At 41.4% G+C, this 21,331-nt stretch overlaps 1 protein-coding gene across 1 annotated transcript in view; it reads right to left on the bottom strand.

The window, feature by feature from the left end:
- Positions 1-21,331, bottom strand: part of tanc1b (tetratricopeptide repeat, ankyrin repeat and coiled-coil containing 1b) — a 362,831-nt gene that overhangs the window by 41,828 nt on the left and 299,672 nt on the right. Inside the window, exons 13-15 of the mRNA XM_060930092.1 lie at positions 16,839-17,446; positions 10,943-11,051; positions 8,430-8,552 (exon numbers count right to left, since the gene is read on the bottom strand). Of these exons, the coding sequence (XP_060786075.1) occupies positions 8,430-8,552; positions 10,943-11,051; positions 16,839-17,446 (840 nt within the window). The remainder of the gene's footprint in view (positions 1-8,429; positions 8,553-10,942; positions 11,052-16,838; positions 17,447-21,331) is intronic.

Genomic DNA, 21,331 nt, shown 5'->3' with positions numbered 1-21,331 from the left:
ACAGACCCCGGTTACGGACCTCTGGTGACTCGCTCGTTCACAACAACAAACATAGTAGCAATTTGTGTCAACATTTATTTTCACATTTCTCAGGAGAATAGCATTAATTTTACAGCATGGATAGCGATAACGACAGTCTTCACAGTGAAAGTGAGTTTTACTACCCTGAGGAAGACGAAATAAAATAAAACATTTCAGGAGAAAGCTAAAAACCTCTAACTGTTGCTAACGCCGAGCAAAAACATGGCTGAATCCTGAATGACTCAATTTTGTATAAATAGGGGAAAATGTATAAATAGGCGGCAAAATGTAGGGGTTTTTTTCCTGCCATGGAAGCGCACTTGTATACCGAGGAGGAATCCATTTGCATTACAGCCGTGAATGAGGATTCAAAATGGCGGCTCGGCTCGGTTTTCCCTTTCGGGCGCTCTCATTTTCTGTTAGAATTTGGTAAAGAAAAAAAATAATATATTATTTACCAGCTTAAGGTCGGTCCGTATGGTGAAATAACGTGGCCTCAGCCTTGAATACTGACCTCGGCCCAGAGGGCCTCGCTCAGTACTCACGATATTTCATGATATGGACCTCCCAGCTGGTAAATATCCCTGGCTCCAGGCTTTAGAGCAGGTTAGTGAGCGTGAGAACAGTGTAGTTTCTGTTAGGGAAAGTCTGGACGGGTTATTTATAACGATTATCTAGGTGTAACACAAAAACCTGGTTATAAATTTAATACATTTGAAGTTCTTCATACTCATATAATGTATGTAGCCTTGAAAAATAAGTCTACCCAGTTAATTCCATTGCTTATTATTTACAGGCCCCCGGGGTCATATTCTGAGTTTCTTTCTGAATTTGCAGATTTTATCTCAGATCTGGTTATTTCCTTAGAAATGAGCTTTAGTTGTCGGAGATTTTAATATTCACTTCGATAACCCAGAAGACCCTTTAAAAACAGCGTTTGCGTCCATCTTAGATTCAGTCGGGATTAAGCAGAATGTCATAGGACCGACCCATAATGGTGGTCACACCCTCGATCTAATACTAACATTCAGATTAAACGTAGACAATATAGTCATACTTCCACAGTCTGAAGTTATCTCAGATCATTGTCTCATCTCATTCAAGATATGTCTGAGTAATAATATATGCACCTCACCACGCTACTGTATTAAACGTACTTTCACGTCAACTACTGCACAGAGCTTTATAAATGATCTCCCAGAGTTATCAGCTTTGATTGGGTCACTGTCAGCCCCCGCAGAACCTGATCAGGCAACTGAATGCTTAGAGTCAACATTCCGCCATACTTTAGATAATGTAGCTCCTCTAAAAAGGAAAATGGTCAGAGACAAAAAATTAGCACCCTGGTATAATGATGACACTCGCACATTAAAACAGACCACTCAAAAATTGGAACGTAAATGGCATCAAACAAAATTGGTAGTGTTCAAATTAGCTTGGAAGGAGAGCTTCCTGAAGTATAGAAAAGCTCTTAGTGCTGCGAGATCAACATATTTCTCCTCCCTAATAGAAGATAACAAAAATAATCCTAGATTCCTATTTAATACTGTAGCAAAATTAACCAAGAATAAGTCCACTATCAACACATGCACACCTGCAGTATGTAGTAGCAACGACTTCATGAATTTTTTTAATGACAAAATTGAGAATATCCGACAAAAAATTCAAACTACTAATTTAAGGTTAGACAATGAAAGTGACCTTGTAGTTAACAATATAACTGTATCAGATCATCAGTTAGAATGTTTTACTCCCCTAAAAGAAACTGAATTACTTTCATTAATCTCTACATCAAAAGCCTCAACTTGCATACTAGATCCCTTACCGACACATCTATTCAAACAGATAATGCCTGGAGTAATTGAACCGCTTCTAAAAATAATAAATTCTTCTCTTATGATTGGCTGTGTACCCAAATCCTTTAAACTAGCAGTTATCAAACCCCTGATTAAAAAACCTGACCTTGATCCCTGTCAGCTGTCCAATTATCGGCCAATATCAAACCTCCCCTTTATCTCCAAGATCCTTGAAAAAGCTGTGGCACAGCAGTTATGCTCATATTTACATAGGAATAACATCCATGAAATGTATCAGTCAGGATTTAGACCTCATCATAGCACAGAGACAGCACTGGTTAAGGTGGTAAACGACCTACTGTTGGCGTCTGATCAGGGCTGTGTCTCGCTACTTGTGTTGCTTGACCTTAGTGCAGCATTTGATACCACTGATCATTCCATTCTTCTGGATAGACTAGAAAATGTTGTGGGAGTTAAGGGAACGGCCCTCTCCTGGCTCAGGTCTTATCTAACTGATCGTTATCAGTATGTTGATATAAATGGTGATATTTATAGACGTACCGAGGTAAAGTTTGGTGTTCCACAAGGTTCTGTCTTGGGTCCACTGCTTTTTTTCTCTATATATGTTACCTCTGGGCGATATTATTCGTAAACATTGTATTAGTTTCCACTGTTATGCTGATGACACACAGTTGTATGTCTCTGCAAAACCTGATGAGAGACACCAGCTTAATAGAATTGAGGAATGTGTGAAGGACATTAGACACTGGGTGCTTATTAATTTCCTTTTGCTTAACTCTGACAAGACTGAAGTACTTGTGCTAGGACCACATACAGCTAGAAGTAAGTTTTCTGATTACACAGTAACTCTGGATGGCCTTTCTGTTTCTTCACGTGCAGCAGTAAAAGACCTTGGAGTGATTATTGACCCCAGTCTTTCATTCGAAACTCACATTGATAACATCACCCGGATAGCTTTCTTTCATCTCAGAAATATTGCTAAGATAAGAAATTTAATGTCATTGCATGATGCAGAAAAACTAGTCCATGCTTTCGTTACCTCCAGGTTGGATTATTGTAATGCCTTACTGTCTGGATGTTCCAATAAGTGCATAAACAAGCTCCAGTTAGTTCAAAATGCAGCAGCAAGAGTCCTTACTAGAACTAGAAAATATGACCACATCACGCCTGTCTTATCCACACTGCATTGGCCCCCAATCAAATTTCGTATTGATTATAAAATACTACTATTGACCTTTAAACCTCTAAATGGTCTCGCACCACAGTACCTGAGTGAACTTCTGCTCCTCTATGACCCGCCACGCCTACTTAGATCAAAAGGTGCAGGCTATCTGCTGGTACCTCGTATAGTGAAGGCTACATCAGGGGGCAGAGCCTTTTCTTACAAAGCCCCACAGTTATGGAACAGCCTTCCAAGTAATGTTCGGGAATCAGACACAGTCTCAGCATTTAAGTCTAGGCTGAAAACATATCTGTTTAGTCAAGCCTTTTGTTAATGGTGTTTATGAGGAAAAGGTGTAGATCTGGACAGTCCTCAGACAGAGTGTTTTGGTAAACTGGGATGTATGGATGCTGTCAGTCCCCACTCGCTCGCTCACTCGAGTTTGTTGACGGTGTAGTGGCTGCTGCTTTATGTCCCGGGGCTCCCTCATGCCTGTGTTACCTTCTGGCTCTCTCCTTTTAGTTATGCTGTCATAGTTAGTTGCCAGAGTCCCTGCTTGTACTCGGTGCAATATGTATACTGCTCCTACTTATTCAGGTGACATTGGGCATACCTAACAACCTGTGTTTTCTTTCCCTCCCCCCCACCCCAAATCTGTCCCTCTGAGTTACATGGAGTCAACAGGAAATCTTTTGGTGGAGAGGGTGGAGACCTCGACTGGCTATTGTAGCCTGCAGGGAATCGACCATCAGACATTCTGTCGCATGTCCCAGACCCGGTGAAATGTAACTGAATTGTCTTGGCCAGCCCTAAGGGTCCCATCTGCATCTCATCATTGCTGAGTAGTGTGCTCCCATCACCCAATCAAGCATCCAGCCAGAGCAGGTCATGATATATTTTACCATATTAACATGCCATTGTTGTGTGTTATGCCTGATGTAAAGACTCTCGTCTCTGCGAGCCTACCACACAGATTTAATACTTGTCATTTTTAGGGCATACCTAACAACCTGTGTTTTCTTTCTCTCTCTCTCTCTCCCCCCCCCCCCCCCCCCCAGTTTGTCCCTCTGAGTTACATGTTGATCTTGGGATTGAGATGCTGGCCTCTTCTGCCCCTCGGACCTGCTTGATCCATCCTGGTGCCCTGTGTCTGGTCGGAGTTTTATCGCACCGCTCCTGTGAAGGACGGCCCCATGAGGACAGTTGAGGGTTATACCTGTTAAAACTGTTAATATTATAGTCAGGCTGTCTGTTGTTGCCCAAATGAGGATGGGTTCCCTTTTGAGTCTGGTTCCTCTCGAGGTTTCTTCCTCATGTCGTCTGAGGGAGTTTTTCCTTGCCACCGTCGCCACAGGCTTGCTCATTGGGGATAGATTAGGGATAAAATTAGCTCATGTTTTAAGTCGTTCAAATTCTGTAAAGCTGCTTTGTGACAATGTTTACTGTTAAAAGCGCGATACAAATAAACTTGATTTGATTTGATAAATAACATAAATGTATCCTTCTAGCGGGTTTCATTCATTTGATTCGATACCATGCAACATTGTTATAGCATATCGCTTATCCTGCGTGTATTACATCACTCTACTCAATGGAGAATGAGCGGTGAACATGGTTTACAATATTGCGTGGTTGCCAAGACAACATGATGTCACACATTGGCGCTGATGCAAATATTCAATGACAAAGTTTTCTTTGTTCACCAGGAAAGAGAAAGACGCGTTGAACACCTGAAAGGCTGCCAAAACTTCATTAGATGATCTTCACGCATATTTACAAGCAGTAGTGAAGCGTTACTATTAGAGCTGGGACTTCAGCTCAGCCAAAACTTAGCCAGACACCCAAAAAGCAACAGGGCAAAAGATTTTGCAAGGGATTCACGGCAGGGTGCCAGGTAGCTCCACTGTGTGTAGTTGTCGACGTTGATTTTAAAAGTAACTAAGTAAATTACACAGGGAAATGAATACTTAAATCCGAGTTAAAAAAAAAAATACTGTAGTGAACGTGCGTGGAAGAAGAGTCTGGAGACAGAAATCTTAGTTTCTTGGTCGTTAGCCTGTGCTACTTGGTCCTGATAGCACTGACTTGACTGCTTTATTAGCATTCGCTAACACTACTGATGAATGCTACACCGGTTGGAAGGTGACTTCACTGCTGCGCTGACTCACGGGTAAGCTAGCGTTGGCCTTCAAGAATGCTGATATGAAGAGTACGTGTGTCAAAAAAAAAATATTGGCTGGCTTTTTTTCATAGTATTTCAGATATTTTCCATTCAGCTAGCATGATATTAAAGGAACAGTCCACCGTACTTCCATAATGAAATATGCTCTTATCTGAATTGAGACGAGCTGCTCCGTACCTCTCCGAGCTTTGCGCGACCTCCCAGTCAGTCAGACCCAGTCAGACGCGCTGTCACTCCTGTTAGCAATGTAGCTAGGCTCAGTATGGCCAATGGTATTTTTTGGGGCTGTAGTTAGATGCGACCAAACTCTTCCGCGTTTTTCCTGTTTACATAGGTTTATATGACCAGTGATATGAAACAAGTTCAGTTACACAAATTGAAACGTAGCGATTTTCTATGCTATGGAAAGTCTGCACTATAATGACAGGCGTACTAACACCTTCTGCGCGCTTCGGCAGCGCATTGATACGGAGCTCAGATATCAATGCGCTGCCGAAGCGCGCAGAAGGTGTTAGTACGCCTGTCATTATAGTGCGGACTTTCCATAGCATAGAAAATCGCTACGTTTCAATTTGTGTAACTGAACTTGTTTCATATCACTGGTCATATAAACCTATGTAAACAGGAAAAACGCGGAAGAGTTTGGTCGCATCTAACTACAGCCCCAAAAATACCATTGGCCATACTGAGCCTAGCTACATTGCTAACAGGAGTGACAGCGCGTCTGACTGCGTCTGACTGACTGGGAGGTCGCGCAAAGCTCGGAGAGGTACGGAGCAGCTCGTCTCAATTCAGATAAGAGCACATTTCATTATGGAAGTACGGTGGACTGTTCCTTTAAACTTGTCTCTCACTCTTTCAATATCATGCTAGCTGAATGGAATGTATCTGATATACCACTTAATGCCAGCCAATATTATTTAAATGTGTCACTCAAGTCCAGGATGTATTCCTTGTGAAAAATACAAGTTTTTCAACATGAGAAGATAAACTTCACATCTTCAAGCCAGCCTGTGATTTTCTTTTTATTATAGACAAAAGACATGCAAATTTATCAAAACAATTCATTGATTTCCTCACGGGCGACGATATTGGAAAATGTTACTCAATGTCCCAGATGTAGTTCATATGAAAAATATGAGTGGCGTATTTCCCAGTAAAACACTCGTGTCTATGTAATGAATGGAATTACGTGGTAAACAAAATGTTTCATATTTTAGCTTCTTCAAAGTAGCCACCATTTACCTTGATGAAGCTTTGCACACTATTGGCATTATCTTAACCAGCTTCATGAGGTAGTCACCTGGAATGCTTTTCAATTAACAGGTGCCTCGTCAAAAGCTAATTAGTGCAATTTCTTGCCTTCTTAATGTGTTTGAGATCAAACAGTAATACAGTAAATAGCCCTATTCTACAACTGTAGTAATCCATATCATGTCAAAAACCGCTCAGCTAAGTAAAGAGAAACGACATCCATCATTACTTTAAGACATGAAGTGACTTAATAAAAATAAAGGGGAAAAAACCCCCACTGAATTAGGTATGTCCAAAATTTGACTGATACTGTACATAATGTAATTTCTTCACAGTGTGACGCACAATAGAGTACGACAGTACACAGGAATAAAGAAAACGTAATACATGGTGTCTGAGATGACAGTAAAATATAGGCTACAATGAACACACAGGACAATAATGCTGCTTTGAAGTCGGACATATCATCAATATGACAGACGCGCACTTGAACACTAACACAGTGTCGTCATAACAACTCGAACTTGTATTGCTCTGCGAGCCCTGGCTTTCTAAAGTGTCTGTGCAAATAATAGTCACGGTGGCCACTGTATGAACGTGGCACTTCTAGCAGATGATATGCTTTAAGTGGTAATTTTGCATATTAACAGTGGGTTTTTTTTCCATTTTCTGTCACTAAAACTAAATAAACTTCTTGATGATACAAAAAAAATAAAAATTCTGAAAACAAAAGTTTTCACACATCATCCATTTTTGCAGACCGCAACCACTTGAAAACACATGCACAAATTTCCGAGAAGGATTATAAATATATACGGGACAGTGGATGCTAACTAGACAGGGCAGAAGAACAGTAGTGGATGGATTATATGTCATGACTGAAAAAGAGCTAAACATAGTTGGGCGGTTGTATAGTCACAGCAGTGCCTGACTCGAAACCAGAATGAACTGCAGCAGGACAGAGAAAAGTGCAACAGCTGGACTGGTAATAAACTGGTTATATTACTGAGGTTATGAGTTCAAATCCCAGCACCACAAAGCTGTCTCGATTAGGTCTTCAAGTGCATATCACGGGTAAATTCAGGTGCAAGATCAATGTAATTCTCCTATTTTATATTAAACTTTGGTCAAACATCTGTAACATTCTGCATTCTCTGCAATTTTTTTTTTACCTTGTGCAATACCAGAAAAATTCAGTTGAAATCGAGCCATTTGAGGCGAATTGGTCCGCCTCTGAAAAAAACTTGGCATTTGGATTTCCCGGCAAACATTGATTTTCGTGACGTCACGCGTGGGACGCCTCCCTCTGAATCCTACGTCAGCGCTGGTTTGTTTATGAGAAAACGACCTGGTGGTTTTCTGCAAATTTCTTCAACGTTATCACGTAATTATTAAAATGGTTAACAGATGTATCGTAGGAGGGTGTAGCAACACCGATCTTGATGGGATTAGTACTCATCGTTTCCAAAAAGACCGGACAATGAGAGAGAAATGGGAGCGCTTGGTCTACACAGGCTGTGCACTGAAACTGTGCAAGCTTGCACAGCCTGCTGGCGCTTCCGCAGGTGACGTCACGAATCTGGCTCCAGACTCCCTTGGGATTTTTCCAGACGCGTTTTATTATTTTTTTTTCTGCTGTAGACAGATGGCCTTGTGCAAAATTACCCTTCTGGATGAGTGTGTAAAGGGACATACTTTCATATTAAAAAAAAAAACGAAATTGGTCCAGAATATGCACTTTAAACCTACCTGCTACAAGGGTGCTATATCATAGCTAACCCTGCACTCTGACCACAGTTTCCAAACAAGCTAGAAACTAAAGAAACATAATTTTAGTTGAATAGTGGGGCAGATAATCAATTCTAACTCCTCTTGTGGGCCAGCTATTGCTTTGTTAGCATATCTTCTTTTGTATGTAGCTGTGTGTGTGTGTGTGTGTGTGTGTGTGTGTGTGTGTGTGTGTGTGTGTGTGTGTGTGTGTGTGCGCGCTGACCTTGACATTAGGTGTGTATAGGTTTCTTAGTGAAGCCAGAGCAGCAGACAGGCTGTCAATGCTGCAACTAATCCATAAACCCTGCAGAACACTGGACGATACTCCGGTCTTCTTACTCTGACCCTGTGGAGGAAGTACACATTGAACAGTGTGTCCAAGTGTCCACACACACAGACAAACACAGTCTTGTGGTGGAGTGTTTCCACTGACTTGCACATTAGTACACAGTTGTGCTTATAAATTTACATCCCCTGGCAGCATTAGTGAAATATTGGCCATTTGTTTGGAAAATACGACCGATCATGCAGAAAATATATCTATTTTTTATTTCAAGATAGTGGTCAGGTGAAGCCATTTATTAAATTGAGTACAACTTACATTACAACTTATTACAGTTACAGTGCGATGCAATAATGAGTACACCCTCTTTGAAAAGTAACATTTCACACAATATGACAAGGAACACAAAGATATATTTCCAAAATGTTCCCAGACTAAGTTAAACACAGGTTCTGTTGAGCTTTTGAACTCAAAACAAAGGCTAATAATATAACTTAAATGATTTTTATTTCAGTTTTAGTGAAATTTGTGTGGTGCAGAAATGAGTACACCCCACTGAAGGGCTCGGAGTAAAGCAACTTTTTAGGCTACCAATGTGGACCTGAACAAACAATTAACCCCAGGTGAGTCTAATTAGTCATTACACAGGTGTTAATTAGGCAGTTGGCTACAAAAGGCTGTTACCTAAAGCAAACCACCCTTTCCCATTTCCTGCTGTCAGCAATGGCACCTCATGGCCAGGAAATGTCTCTGGATCTGAGAAAGTGGATTATTGCTTTACACAAGAGAGGTGAGGGCTACAAGAAGATCAGTAAAGCCTTACTTATCAGTAAGAACACGGTTGCAAAAGTGATCCAAAAATTCAAGACAGATGGAACTGCAGCCAAAGTACAGAGACGTGCCGGCCGGCCAAGAAAATTAACACCCAGGCAGGAGCGGCTTGTAATGAGAAAAGTTGAGGAAAATCGGCATGCAAGTGCACAACAGGTATCTAAGGAAGTAGAGACTGAAATTGGAGTGAATGTGTCACGTGACACAATATGCCGTACAGTGCAGCGGAATGGCATGCATGGGTGTCGTCCCCGAAGGAAGCCTCTCCTAAAGCCCAGTCACAAAAAAGCCCATCTAGAGTTCGCCAGGGCACATGCTGAAAAGGATGAAGGCTACTGGGACTCTATACTCTGGAGTGATGAGACCAAAATCAATCTTTTTGGAACTGATGGCTTCAAAACAGTCTGGCGTCGCAAGGGTGAGGAGTACAAGGAAAAATGCATGGTGCCCACAGTGAAACATGGAGGGGGTAGTGTTCTTATGTGGGGTTGCATGAGTGCTGCGGGTGTTGGAGAACTGCATTTCATTGATGGCATCATGAATTCTCAAATGTACTGCTCTATACTGAAAGCTAAGATGCTTCCATCACTTCAGGCCGTTGGTCGTCGTGCCATTTTTCAACATGACAATGACCCAAAACACACATCTAAGGCCACTGCTGACTTTCTGAAGAGGAACAGGGTGAGAGTGATTCCATGGCCAAGTATGTCACCTGATCTGAACCCTATAGAGCATCTTTGGGGAATACTGAAGAGGCAGGTTGAGCATCACTGTCCATCCAACATCCAGGCTCTGAAAGATGTCATCCTTGAAGAATGGAAAAAGATTGATGTAGCCAAATGTTGTCAACTTGTGCACTCCATGCCAAGGAGACTTGGGGCTGTCATTGCAAATAATGGAGGCCATACAAAGTACTAAATGTACTGGATGTAATTGAGTTTGTTGTGGGGTGTACTCACTTTTGCTCCACCCCACTTTCACGGAAACAGAAAAATATGTAATTTAAGGCATCTTTTCACCTTTCTGCTTGAGTTATAATGTAAGAACATAGTGCAATAAACATCAAGGAACTGTTTGGGACATATTGTTTGTGTTCATTTTAATACTGTGAAAAATGTCGTTTTTCGGGGGGGGGGTGTACTCATTATTGCATTGCACTGTATGTAAACTTATGAGCACAACTGTAGCTAAAGTAAATCCTTTAGCTCTAAGATATTGAAGAACCTCTTCCTTATTGCATCCAGCCAAATGCGCCAACTGTGTCAAAAGGGTCACGTGCTTTTATCATTACCGAGTCCTATCTCCCACCCCCACCTCACCGATACACTCCACGCAGCACATTCAATGTATTAAACAGCCATGGACCTTTCAATAAACCACGAACAAATGACCAATAAGGAGCAGCAAAGAATGCTGAAGTAATTAAATAATAAAATGCAGTAAAGCTTCATTTTAGAGCCTAAATTGGCTGACATGATTTCAATAGTCAGGAAAAACATTACAGTTTTAGCCACTGTGTTGTTATTTGACACCCTTGGATCAAAGACAGGACTACATTTGTCCTGGTAGATGAAGATGGTGGCTACCTAAAAGATGTAAGCTTTTAGGCTACATTAGGTCACCTTGAATATGTGCGCTTTTAGAATATGATGTCCCAGCTCCATTGTCTGTTGCCTGTTCAGCTTGCCCTCCTGCCTGGACAACATGAACGCCATTAGGGCATGGCCACTCCTACGAGGACACAGAACAAATAGACTTCAACAATAACGAAGTATTTTAAAAAAAACAAACAACAACAGCAACAAAAAACAATCAAGCAGAACACCAAGAGAAGGATAGAGAACTGATTCCCAATCAAAATAAAGTTAAATAAATAAATAAAACATGGCTTGACAAGCTATTAACAGTTAAATCACTGGAGAGATATGATTTACCATCATGTGTGCACACACGCACACACTTCTAGACTTGTAAGGAAGCTGTGCATGCCCAGGAGGGAAGAACAGAGGAGGTGTTCTCATGTTCCCCATGCTTGACTCAGACTGACTGATATTCAGGTAACTTCATTAAAAGGCCATGCATGAATACAGCTGACTTTGATCGGCTCAACATCTCCTTCGCTAAATAAAGTATTGGTCTCTGTTTAAGTGAAGAAATCGCAAGCTGAAAAGACAGGACCTTTTCTCTCAAGTCTTTCTGTATCCAAGCATGGGATGAGTTTTTCCATTTAATAATGAGAAAGGAGGCAGGGAGTAAGAGAGAGAGTGAGTATAAGAATGAATGAACGATAGGGGATGAGAACAGAGTGTCCATCTCACTATGGGGAAGGAGGTGAGTCACCAGCCTTCATTTGTCAGTCCTACAGCTGGTGCAGTGAGGACACGCACTGTCCAATCAGAATGCTCAGAGTGCCACACCAACCAGAGCAGGAGAGAGGAGGGATAGAATAACAATTAGGCAGCACCGTTTCGAGACAGTTCACCTTTATCTACACCGCATGGAGGCATCTGAAATAAGCAAGCTTGTCTATAATCGCACTATAATGACCTGCTTAGTAAAGCTTTATCACAAATCTGCACAAAGCCAAATGCCACACTTTCGCAGAAATACCAGTGAGAAAAAAAGAAAAACAAATGAAAGGAAAAATGAAATGGTCAGACGAGGCATCCTTCAGTATATTCTCAACAAGTCGGTGAGTGCCTGTGTCATACACACCGAGAAAATAGTTCAGGCATGAAAGCTTAACCTATACAGCGAGGGGATCCACTTGTCCCCTCAGCAATTTCAGTATAAAGTTCTTCTCATGGAGCACCTTTATCCTCTGATAAAAATTTCTAGACTTCCATGTCACTATCCACAGAGTTTAAAAAAAAAAACAAAAAACCTCTAGCTTTTATTACCCCACACTGCAAGAAATAAAAATCTTAGGAAGTTTATTTGTCTATTTTCAAGTCAAAACATCTAGCCACCACGGGCGATTGCTCTAAGACAACGAGGTAAGCTCAGCCTCCTCTAAAAATGACGAACATCGTGTAGGATGAATTGTGCTAGGCTTATGTTTTAGCCGACCTTATAACATTGCTATTTCAGATCCAGAATCATAGAAATATATGTGCTCAACCCACTACAGTGCGAAATCATTCCGTTATAACTTTAATGTGTGCATGAGTTTTTCCCCCTCGTGACAGCGCGATGCAGCCCAGCCTCAGTGGACTTCAATGGCATTTGGGAGCTATGCGCTTTTCAATCTCAAAATGCAAGACGGTTATTGGACAAATACTGTGAAAACGCCCGCCCACGGAGTCTCACAGTCTCCCAGCCTCAGTGGACTTCAATAGCATTTGGGAGCTATGCGCTTTTCAATCTCAAAGTGCAAGACGGTTATTGGACAAATACTGCGAAAACACCCGCCTACGGACTCCGAGCCTCACATGGGAGGGACATGGCAGGTTCCGCGAGGAGACTGGTGATTGGTGAAAGCGGCCGGATATTTTCTTTGATTGACAGCTCGTTTCAACTATAGACAGGCAGCGGTGAATTTCGGTTCAGTCCCATGCGGATTCGCAAGTGCTGTGGTGTATTGTAAGAGATCAGCTTACATTTCGATTTCATTCATTACATACAGTTTCTACCAGCTTTTTTAGTTTGTATATATTTTCATTGTAAATAAAGTGTAAATATAGTGTTGTCAAGTTTGTTATCTTAGTTCCAGAAATTTTGTTTATTTGAGTGACTGAACTTGAACTTGAGGGGGCTAGTCAGCTAGCAAGAAAGCTGCGCACGGATGCCAAGCATTGCTGATTTAATTTTGGCGAAGCCATTTGCCAGTCTTCCTTTCAAGGAAAAAATTAAAATTAAAGAGCAGGATAGACCAACGCCTCAAACTGACTTGGTGAAAAAGGTAGGGAATAATACTCGTTCCTTTCAGCTCTCCTGGTACGAGAAAGTGAATTGGCTAACAGCAAGTGACCCACATCAACAACAGTAAATAGGCTACTTTAGTAATATGTCATGGATGGACCAAAAATATAGAATCTATTTAAAATGTTTATGCTGAGTATATTATATTGGAATATATATTTTTCTGGATATGAATTAAACACAGCTACAATTTGGAAAACATTTTTAAACAAAAACACAGCCGAGAACATTTCACACTACAGACCTGGATTAAAAGTGAAGGGTTATCAAAATTGTCAATAAAACATTTCTCAGTCAAAATAAGTAAAATATAGGGAAAGTGTCATTGAATGAAATGTGTGGCACCCAGCTCTACTGCTGAGGTTCCTGACAAAGAGCTGCTTTCAATAATGATCAATTTTTAAACAACATGCCACAATTTTAAAATATAAAATGTTAAAATATACCCCCCCCCCCCCCCCCCCCCCAACACCACCATCATGTATATTGGACAGTAGGCTAATGGGCCAAAAGAACCTGTTATTTCACAGTTTGTGATGCTGCCAACAATCAGCCAGATCAGAGGCAAGAGTATGGGCAAAATTGATGTTTTTTCTTTTAAAATCTGGAAATATCGTAACTGACCAGCCTCCCCTGTTTGAAAGACTACCAGCCGCCACTGCAAGCCACCCTTATTATAAGACATAATTGCCCAACAAGCAAAACCTCATTTAGCTAGAAAGGCTAGTTTTTAGACAGTCCATCTTGAAAATCTTGTATAGACAAAATGTCTTGAAAAAGTCTTATTTGGAGCACCTTTGAAAATAAAACTTTTTTTTTTAAACAAGTAAGTACATTTTGGACATTTGTCAAATGCGGTTCATCTTGTTTCAAGAAAAAAAAACAAAGTATGCTTGTTTTGGGAAGAAATGAACTTTACTGAAATCTTTGAATCTTTCATTACAATTCAACTCCACCTTACATATCCTAAGTTTACTGCGACTGTTGGGAAGTGGAATCTTAAGAGATGTTTTAATGTTTGAATGTTGAAATGGGAAAAAAATAAACTTGTTGCAATGCTACACGTGTCTTCAACTTGATTCAAGATGGTCTCTGGTCTCATATCTAGAGTATTTTACTAATTACAGGTCACAAAAGGAGAATCTTTTAAGCTAGCAATACTTAGTTGTAGAATTTAACAATCCTAATATTAGTATATTTATCTCAAATTCAGTTTTTACTGCTAAGACTTTGTCATGAATTTAAGTGAAATACCCTTAAAATGAAATAAATAAAAATGACTTGAATGGCTAAATGTAAGAAGTACGATCTTGTTATAAGAACTATTTTGATTATTTTGAGTTAATCAGATCTTGCATAATAAGTTCCCCAATCTTATTTTGGAATTATTTCATCTAAAAACAGGTTAGATTTTTCATCTTACTTTAAGAAATCTTACCAAGTCAAATTTGAATAGTTCCACTGGCAGATTTTTTTTCACCTGATTCAAGCAAATATGCTTTGTTTTAATCTTTTATTTCTTATTTTTGAAAGGCCATTTTTTGCAGTGCATATCCTCTTGCCGAGAGACTACATATTATTATGTGTGTGTGCTGAGAAAAGTCCATATTAGTGCAGTAAAACCAAGAGTGCATCTTGACTTTTGCCATTTATCACGAGCAAAGGGTGGCTTTAGAAATAACTGCCCTTTCACTGAGATTCCAAACTTGCCAAGTCATTTGATGAGAAAGTCAAAATTTTGGCAAGGAAGGCTGACCGGCAGATTAACATAGAGATAAATTGGCAGACAGTAGTTACAAGAAGACAAAATCCAATATAGCACCTTTCAAGAATTGTGTAATCAGTAGCTTTACTACAGATTAGCTCAATGTTTACCAATAGAGGTAAGATTCTTATAGGGGCAGGACATCTGAAATGACGAGACGACCGTTTACAACAATTAGGAAATAGACAGAATTTCATTTGTCTCATATAATTATTATGGTCCGAGTATTGTGGTACACTCTGCCGCTTCTCCTCCTTTTTTTTTTTTTTAAATGTAATCCTCACCTTACTTCTCATCTCATCTCATTATCTCTAGCCGCTTTATCCTGTTCTACAGGGTCGCAGGCAAGCTGGAGCCTATCCCAGCTGACTACGGGCGAAAGGCGGGGTACACCCTGAACAAGTCGCCAGGTCATCACAGGGCTGACACATAGACACAGACAACCATTCACACTCACATTCACACCTACGGTCAATTTAGAGTCACCAGTTAACCTAACCTGCATGTCTTTGGACTGTGGGGGAAACCGGAGCACCCGGAGGAAACCCACGCGGACACGGGGAGAACATGCAAACTCCACACAGAAAGGCCCTCGCCGGCCACGGGGCTCGAACCCAGACCTTCTTGCTGTGAGGCGAGAGCGCTATAACCACTACACCACCGTGCTGCCCCACCTTACTTCTGTTTAGGTTAAATGTTAACTCTTCTTCCCACTCCATTGCCCTCTTTTCTTCTGAGTAACTTAAAACCCAGGAGATGGAAAATGGTTTAAGCTTTTATCTCAAACTGGACAAAGCATTGCACAAAACAGACAGACACAGACCACAAACAGTGCGTGTGTCTAAATTTTGGTAGAGGCTTTCTGAAACATCAGGGCAAAATAACATTAAGAATCTGTTTTCCTACAATTAAGTTAATAAAATAAAGCAACGGGGCGGCACGGTGGTGTAGTGGTTAGCGCTGTCGCCTCACAGCAAGACAGTCCGGGTTCGAGCCCCGTGGCCGGCGAGGGCCTTTCTGTGCGGAGTTTGCATGTTCTCCCATGTCCGCGTGGGTTTCCTCCGGGTGTGAATTGACCGTAGGTGTGAATGTGAGTGTGAATGGTTGTCTGTGTCTACCGTATGTGTCAGCCCTGTGATGACCTGGCGACTTGTCCAGGGTGTACCCCGCCTTTCGCCCATAGTCAGCTGGGATAGGCTCCAGCTTGCCTGCGACCCTGCAGAACAGGATAAAGCGGCTACAGATAATGAGATGAGACGAGAAATAAAGCAACGTTTATGTTTTCTGAATTGTTAAGAAGGATCTAGGGTTTCCAGGATGAAAAAAGGAAAATGAGAGTTAAAGATAATTCATTATTGTTTTCTCGGATCAACTTTTCTGTTTGAATTCAATTTCAGTACACCCTTCAGACATTCCATTCCAGTACGACACAGAAACTTATAGACTTGACACATTAAGTGCCAAGATTAAGTGCCCTATAAATGGCCAATAGGCACCCATTTCACAAGGTAAAATCTGCAAACTTGTGATAAGCCACAACCTTTGAAGTGCAAACTTTTTAGATGAAAGCGGTAAGAAGGTTCCTGAAGCTGGTCATCACTCCTGCTTATAATATTTTACAGATAATTATTTCAGCACTGATGGTCATCCTGAAACCCTCTCACTCCTTCAAACTGCTGGGAAGACTAATCTCATCTTGCATCTTTATCTGAGTGGCATTTCTTGTCATTTATTTGAGATTTAATGGCATAAAAAGGAAAATACAGAGCAAAGGGCAACGGTCTTTCGATACGAACTCAAGCTTCCTAACTTATGGCATGTCAGCATCTTACCTGGGGTCACAGAGGAACTCTGAGCTCTCCCCATCAGCCCTCCACACGAGCCACTCTCTGAAGGATGGGTGGCAGAACATGCGCGTCTTATCCCGCCGCTTAATCAGGAACGCAGAGAGCGTGTCCATACGCTGTTGGAAATCATCCCACTGCAACTCTCCTTGCACGGCACCAGCATTCAAGGCCTGAAAGAGCTGCTCATCTGTCAGTGGGTGGAGAGAGGCCAGGGCAATGTTGAGGATGGATATGGCACGCTCAAAAGCAGAGTTGCTCCTGAACTTCATGTTGCATTGCAGTAGGTAGATCTCAGCTAAAGAGATGGGCACCACTTTGTAGCTGGAGCTCTTGATGACCAAGTGCCCCCTCTCAAAGAGGTCCAGTGTGAGCTTCAGGTAAAGGTACGAGCCCTGGCTGCGGGAGATGAGGTGCGAGCTTAGCTTGGACACAGTGACAGGGTCTGCCTTTCCATTCAGAGAGACGTTGTTGAGGACTTCACGACTGCTATTCACACGGTGCTGGATGTAGGCGTTCAAGTCTGAGCTGATCTCCTGGTTATCAGGGAAATCGTCCAAACTGATCTTGGTGAAGGGAAGCAAACTGGTGATTTCCTTTGGAAACACAAAGAACAGCGGTTTTCATTCATCTTTGTGAGGACCTACACCTAAAATTGACCATAATCTCAGTAATCAAATGGAAATTAATATTTTCTTCTCATTAATACCCCCCTCTCCACAATCCTATTACTGTGAGGAAATTCACACATGCTTGGTCCAAATCGTGTTGCGTGTTCTGAGATGCTTTTTGGGTCAGCACAGATGTGAAGAGTGGTTATTTGAATGTCCTGTTGAAAAAGTGGTTATTTGAGATGCCCGTCAATGAGAACCAGTCTGGCCATTCTCCTCTGACCAGCAGTTTCTAAAATACTCAAAAACCAGCCCGTATGGCACCAAGAACCATGGCAAGGTCATCACTGTGATCACAAATGCATGATGCACTTTGCTGCTGCTACATGATTGGCTGATTGGATAATCGCAGGTGCTCCTATTAAAGTGGCTGGTGTGTATGAATGATGCTATACGATATCACTGCTATTAAACAGTTGAAAATTATCAACAGTGTTTACTGCTACGCAAGATGCAATGTATAATCTGTATTATATATACACAGGACAGTTTTTCGATGGAATAAAAACATTTATTTTTTTCGTGGTCCGGTTTCCATCAAATCCTGCGCTCTGATTGGCTGGCGAGCGGGTCCGTATCCTATGGTACGGACCCCAGTTATGGACCTCTGGCGACTCACTCGTTCACAACAACAAACATAGTAGCATTTTTTGTCAACATTTATCTTTTTTTTTGATAAGATTTATTTATAAGATTATCAAAAATCTTATAAATTTTTGCCAGCATTTCTCAGGAGAATAGCATTAATTTTACAGCATGGATAGTGATAACGACAGTCTTCACAGCAAAAGCGAGTTTTACTACCCTGAGGAAGAAGAAATAAAATAAAACATTTCAGGAGAAAACTAAAAACTGTTGCTAACGCCGAGCAAAAACATAGCTGAATCCTGAATGACTCAATTTTGTATAAATAGGGGACTACATAGGTGGCAAAATGTAGTTTTTTTTTCCTGCCATGGAAGTGCACTTGTATACCGAGGAGGAAGCAATTTGCATTACAGCCGTGAATGAGGATTCAAAATGGTGGCTCGGCTCAGTTTTCCCTTTCGGGCGCTCTCGTTTTCTGTTAGAATTTGGTAAAGAAAAAAATAAATATATTATTTACCAGCTTAAGGTCGGTCCGTATGGTGAAATACCGTTACCTCGGCCCAGAGGGCCTCGATCAGTACTTTCAAGACCTCGGTCACAGTATTTCACGATACGGACCTCCCAGCTGGTAAATAACATATATGCATTCTGTTCCCTTCTAGTGGGTTTCATTCATTTGGTTTGATAGCATGCGATATTGTTAGCATATCGCTTATCCTATATGTATTAAATCACTCTACCCAATGGAGAATGAGCACTGAATATGGTTTACAATATTGCATGGCTGTCAAGACAACATGACGTCACACGTCAGAGCTGATGCGAATATCCAACGAGAGTTTTTTTCTGCCGCGCATGAGCAGAAACATTTCTTTGTTCGCTGGAAAAGAGAAAGATGCGTTGAACACCTGAAAAGCTAACAAAACTTCATTAGATATTCTTCATGCATATTTACAAGAGAAAAACAGACCAACAGATATCAAAAAACTCGGAGTGTATGTATAATAATAATAATGGCTTTTTTTCATTTTGTATCAGATGTATTCCATTAAGCTAGCATGATATTGAACTCATCTTCGTCTCGTTCAATATCATGCTACCTGAATGGAATATATCCATCATTCAATGCCAGCCAATATGGCCCTTGCACTGTACAGGAAAGGTCAGAGCAGGCTGTATCTGCTGCAGAGATTCAGGTCTTTGAGTGCAAGGGGTACTCCTGAAGACCTTTTATGACACTGTGGTGGCGTCAACCATCTTTCATGGCGTGGTTTGCTGGGAGAGCAGCATCTCCACAGCTGACAGGAAGAGACTGGTCAAACTGATCAAGAGGGCCAGCTCTGTGCTGGGATGCCCCCTGGAGCCAGTGAAGATAGTGGGTGGGAGGAGGATTATGATGGCTAAGCTGTCATCTATGATGGAGAACGACTCCCACCCCCTACAGGACTTACTCACTGGACTGCAGAGCTCCTTCAGCGGGAGGTTGCTCCACCCCAAGTGTGTGAAGGAGTGTTACCGCAGATCATTCCTTCCTGCAGCTGTTAGACTGTACAACCAGCACTGCTCACAGTAGACTCACATCTGTATGTGTCAACAGTTGTTGCAGTGTTTTTTTTTCCTGTTTTTTCTTTTGCAATTACAACAATTTTGTAAACAAACATGGCCGCCAGGTTTGCTTTGTTAAAAACGGAAGATTTTGAGAGAATTTTGGCTGCCAGGTCACGCCGTTGTGTGTAGCTGTCGATATTGATTTTAAAAGTAACTAAGTAAATTAAACAGGGAAAAAAGAATAATCGGCTTGACTGTGCTAGCATTGGCCTTCGCTAACACTACACCGGTTGGAAGGTAACTGGACTGCTACGCTAACAGCACTGAGTCACAGGTAAGCTAGCATTGGCCTTCGCTAACACTACTGCTACACCGGCTGGAAGGTAACTGGACTGCTGCGCTAACAGCACTGAGTCACAGGTAAGCTATTGTTGGCCTTTGAGAATGCTGATCTGAAGAGTGTGTATGTATAATAATAATAATAATAATAATAATAATAATAAAGTCCCTTCCCACGCCATGTGGCGCATAGGGCGACGTTGATCTCAGTTTCTGTAGCCCTTGGCCTCTCGCCTATTACATAGCTAGGGTTACAGTGGAGGGCTAGTCCTCTGGTAACCACGAGAGTTTGACTCCCCACTCGCATCTGTATTGCAGCGTGCCTTGCCAGACGGCAGTAGGTACCGTTTTTATGGTGGTCTTTGGTATGATCCGACCGTGAGTACAACTCGCAATCTCCCCATCGAGAGGCAGGCACGCTAACCACTAGGCCAACTGGCAGTAATAATAATAGTGGCTGGCTTTTTTTCGTGGTCTTTCAGCTAGCATGATACTGAACTCATCTTTGACTCGTTCAATATCATGCTAGCTGAACGGAATATATCTGATAGACCACTCAATGCCAGCTAATATTATTTAAATATTACTCATTTGTGAAGAACTAAAATTAGGACAAAAAAAAAAAAATTTATATATATATATATATATATATATATATATATATATATATATATATATATATATATATATACACACACACACACACACACACACATACACACACACACACACAACCCCTCATCAATTTTAACAAATATACGGTATGATCCATTAGATAAAGAATCTGTGCCTCCTTCAGACAATTCTCTCTCTCGTTCACTGTTCCTCTGTCTCATCTACCCTGAGAAATGCATGCGCACAAGCAGGTGGTGTTAAAAGCTTCTTCTCCTGTGCTACAGTATTGATGTTCCCTAGGTGATTGATCTACAGAAGGTCAGAACAGAGAAGGGGATATCAGACTACCGTGAACACAAACGTGTGAACACACTCTCTCTCTCGCAAACAAAGGATTAAGAAGTGACAGACTTGAGAGAGAGCTGGACTCTAGAGGGACACCCACACATTACACTCTGTACAGACATACAAAATACACTCCAACACACAAGGATGTTGCATTCATATACACATTCATTTGCATTAAACCACATCACATTTTCAAGAGCTTCTCACAACAGCTGACCTTGCTTTTAGAAACATGAACACTGTGGTTTAGATATAAACATGATCAGATGAGCCACTACAGTGTGACAGACAAGCACAGTAAATAATACATAACACTATGGCACCGGGTGGCACGGTGGTGTAGTGGTTAGCGCTGTCGCCTCACAGCAAGAA

Source organism: Neoarius graeffei, chromosome 9, assembly GCF_027579695.1.
Source record: "Neoarius graeffei isolate fNeoGra1 chromosome 9, fNeoGra1.pri, whole genome shotgun sequence".
NCBI lineage: Eukaryota > Metazoa > Chordata > Actinopteri > Siluriformes > Ariidae > Neoarius > Neoarius graeffei.
Note: the sequence above shows the minus strand (reverse complement) of the source record. Positions and strands in the feature narration are given on the sequence as shown.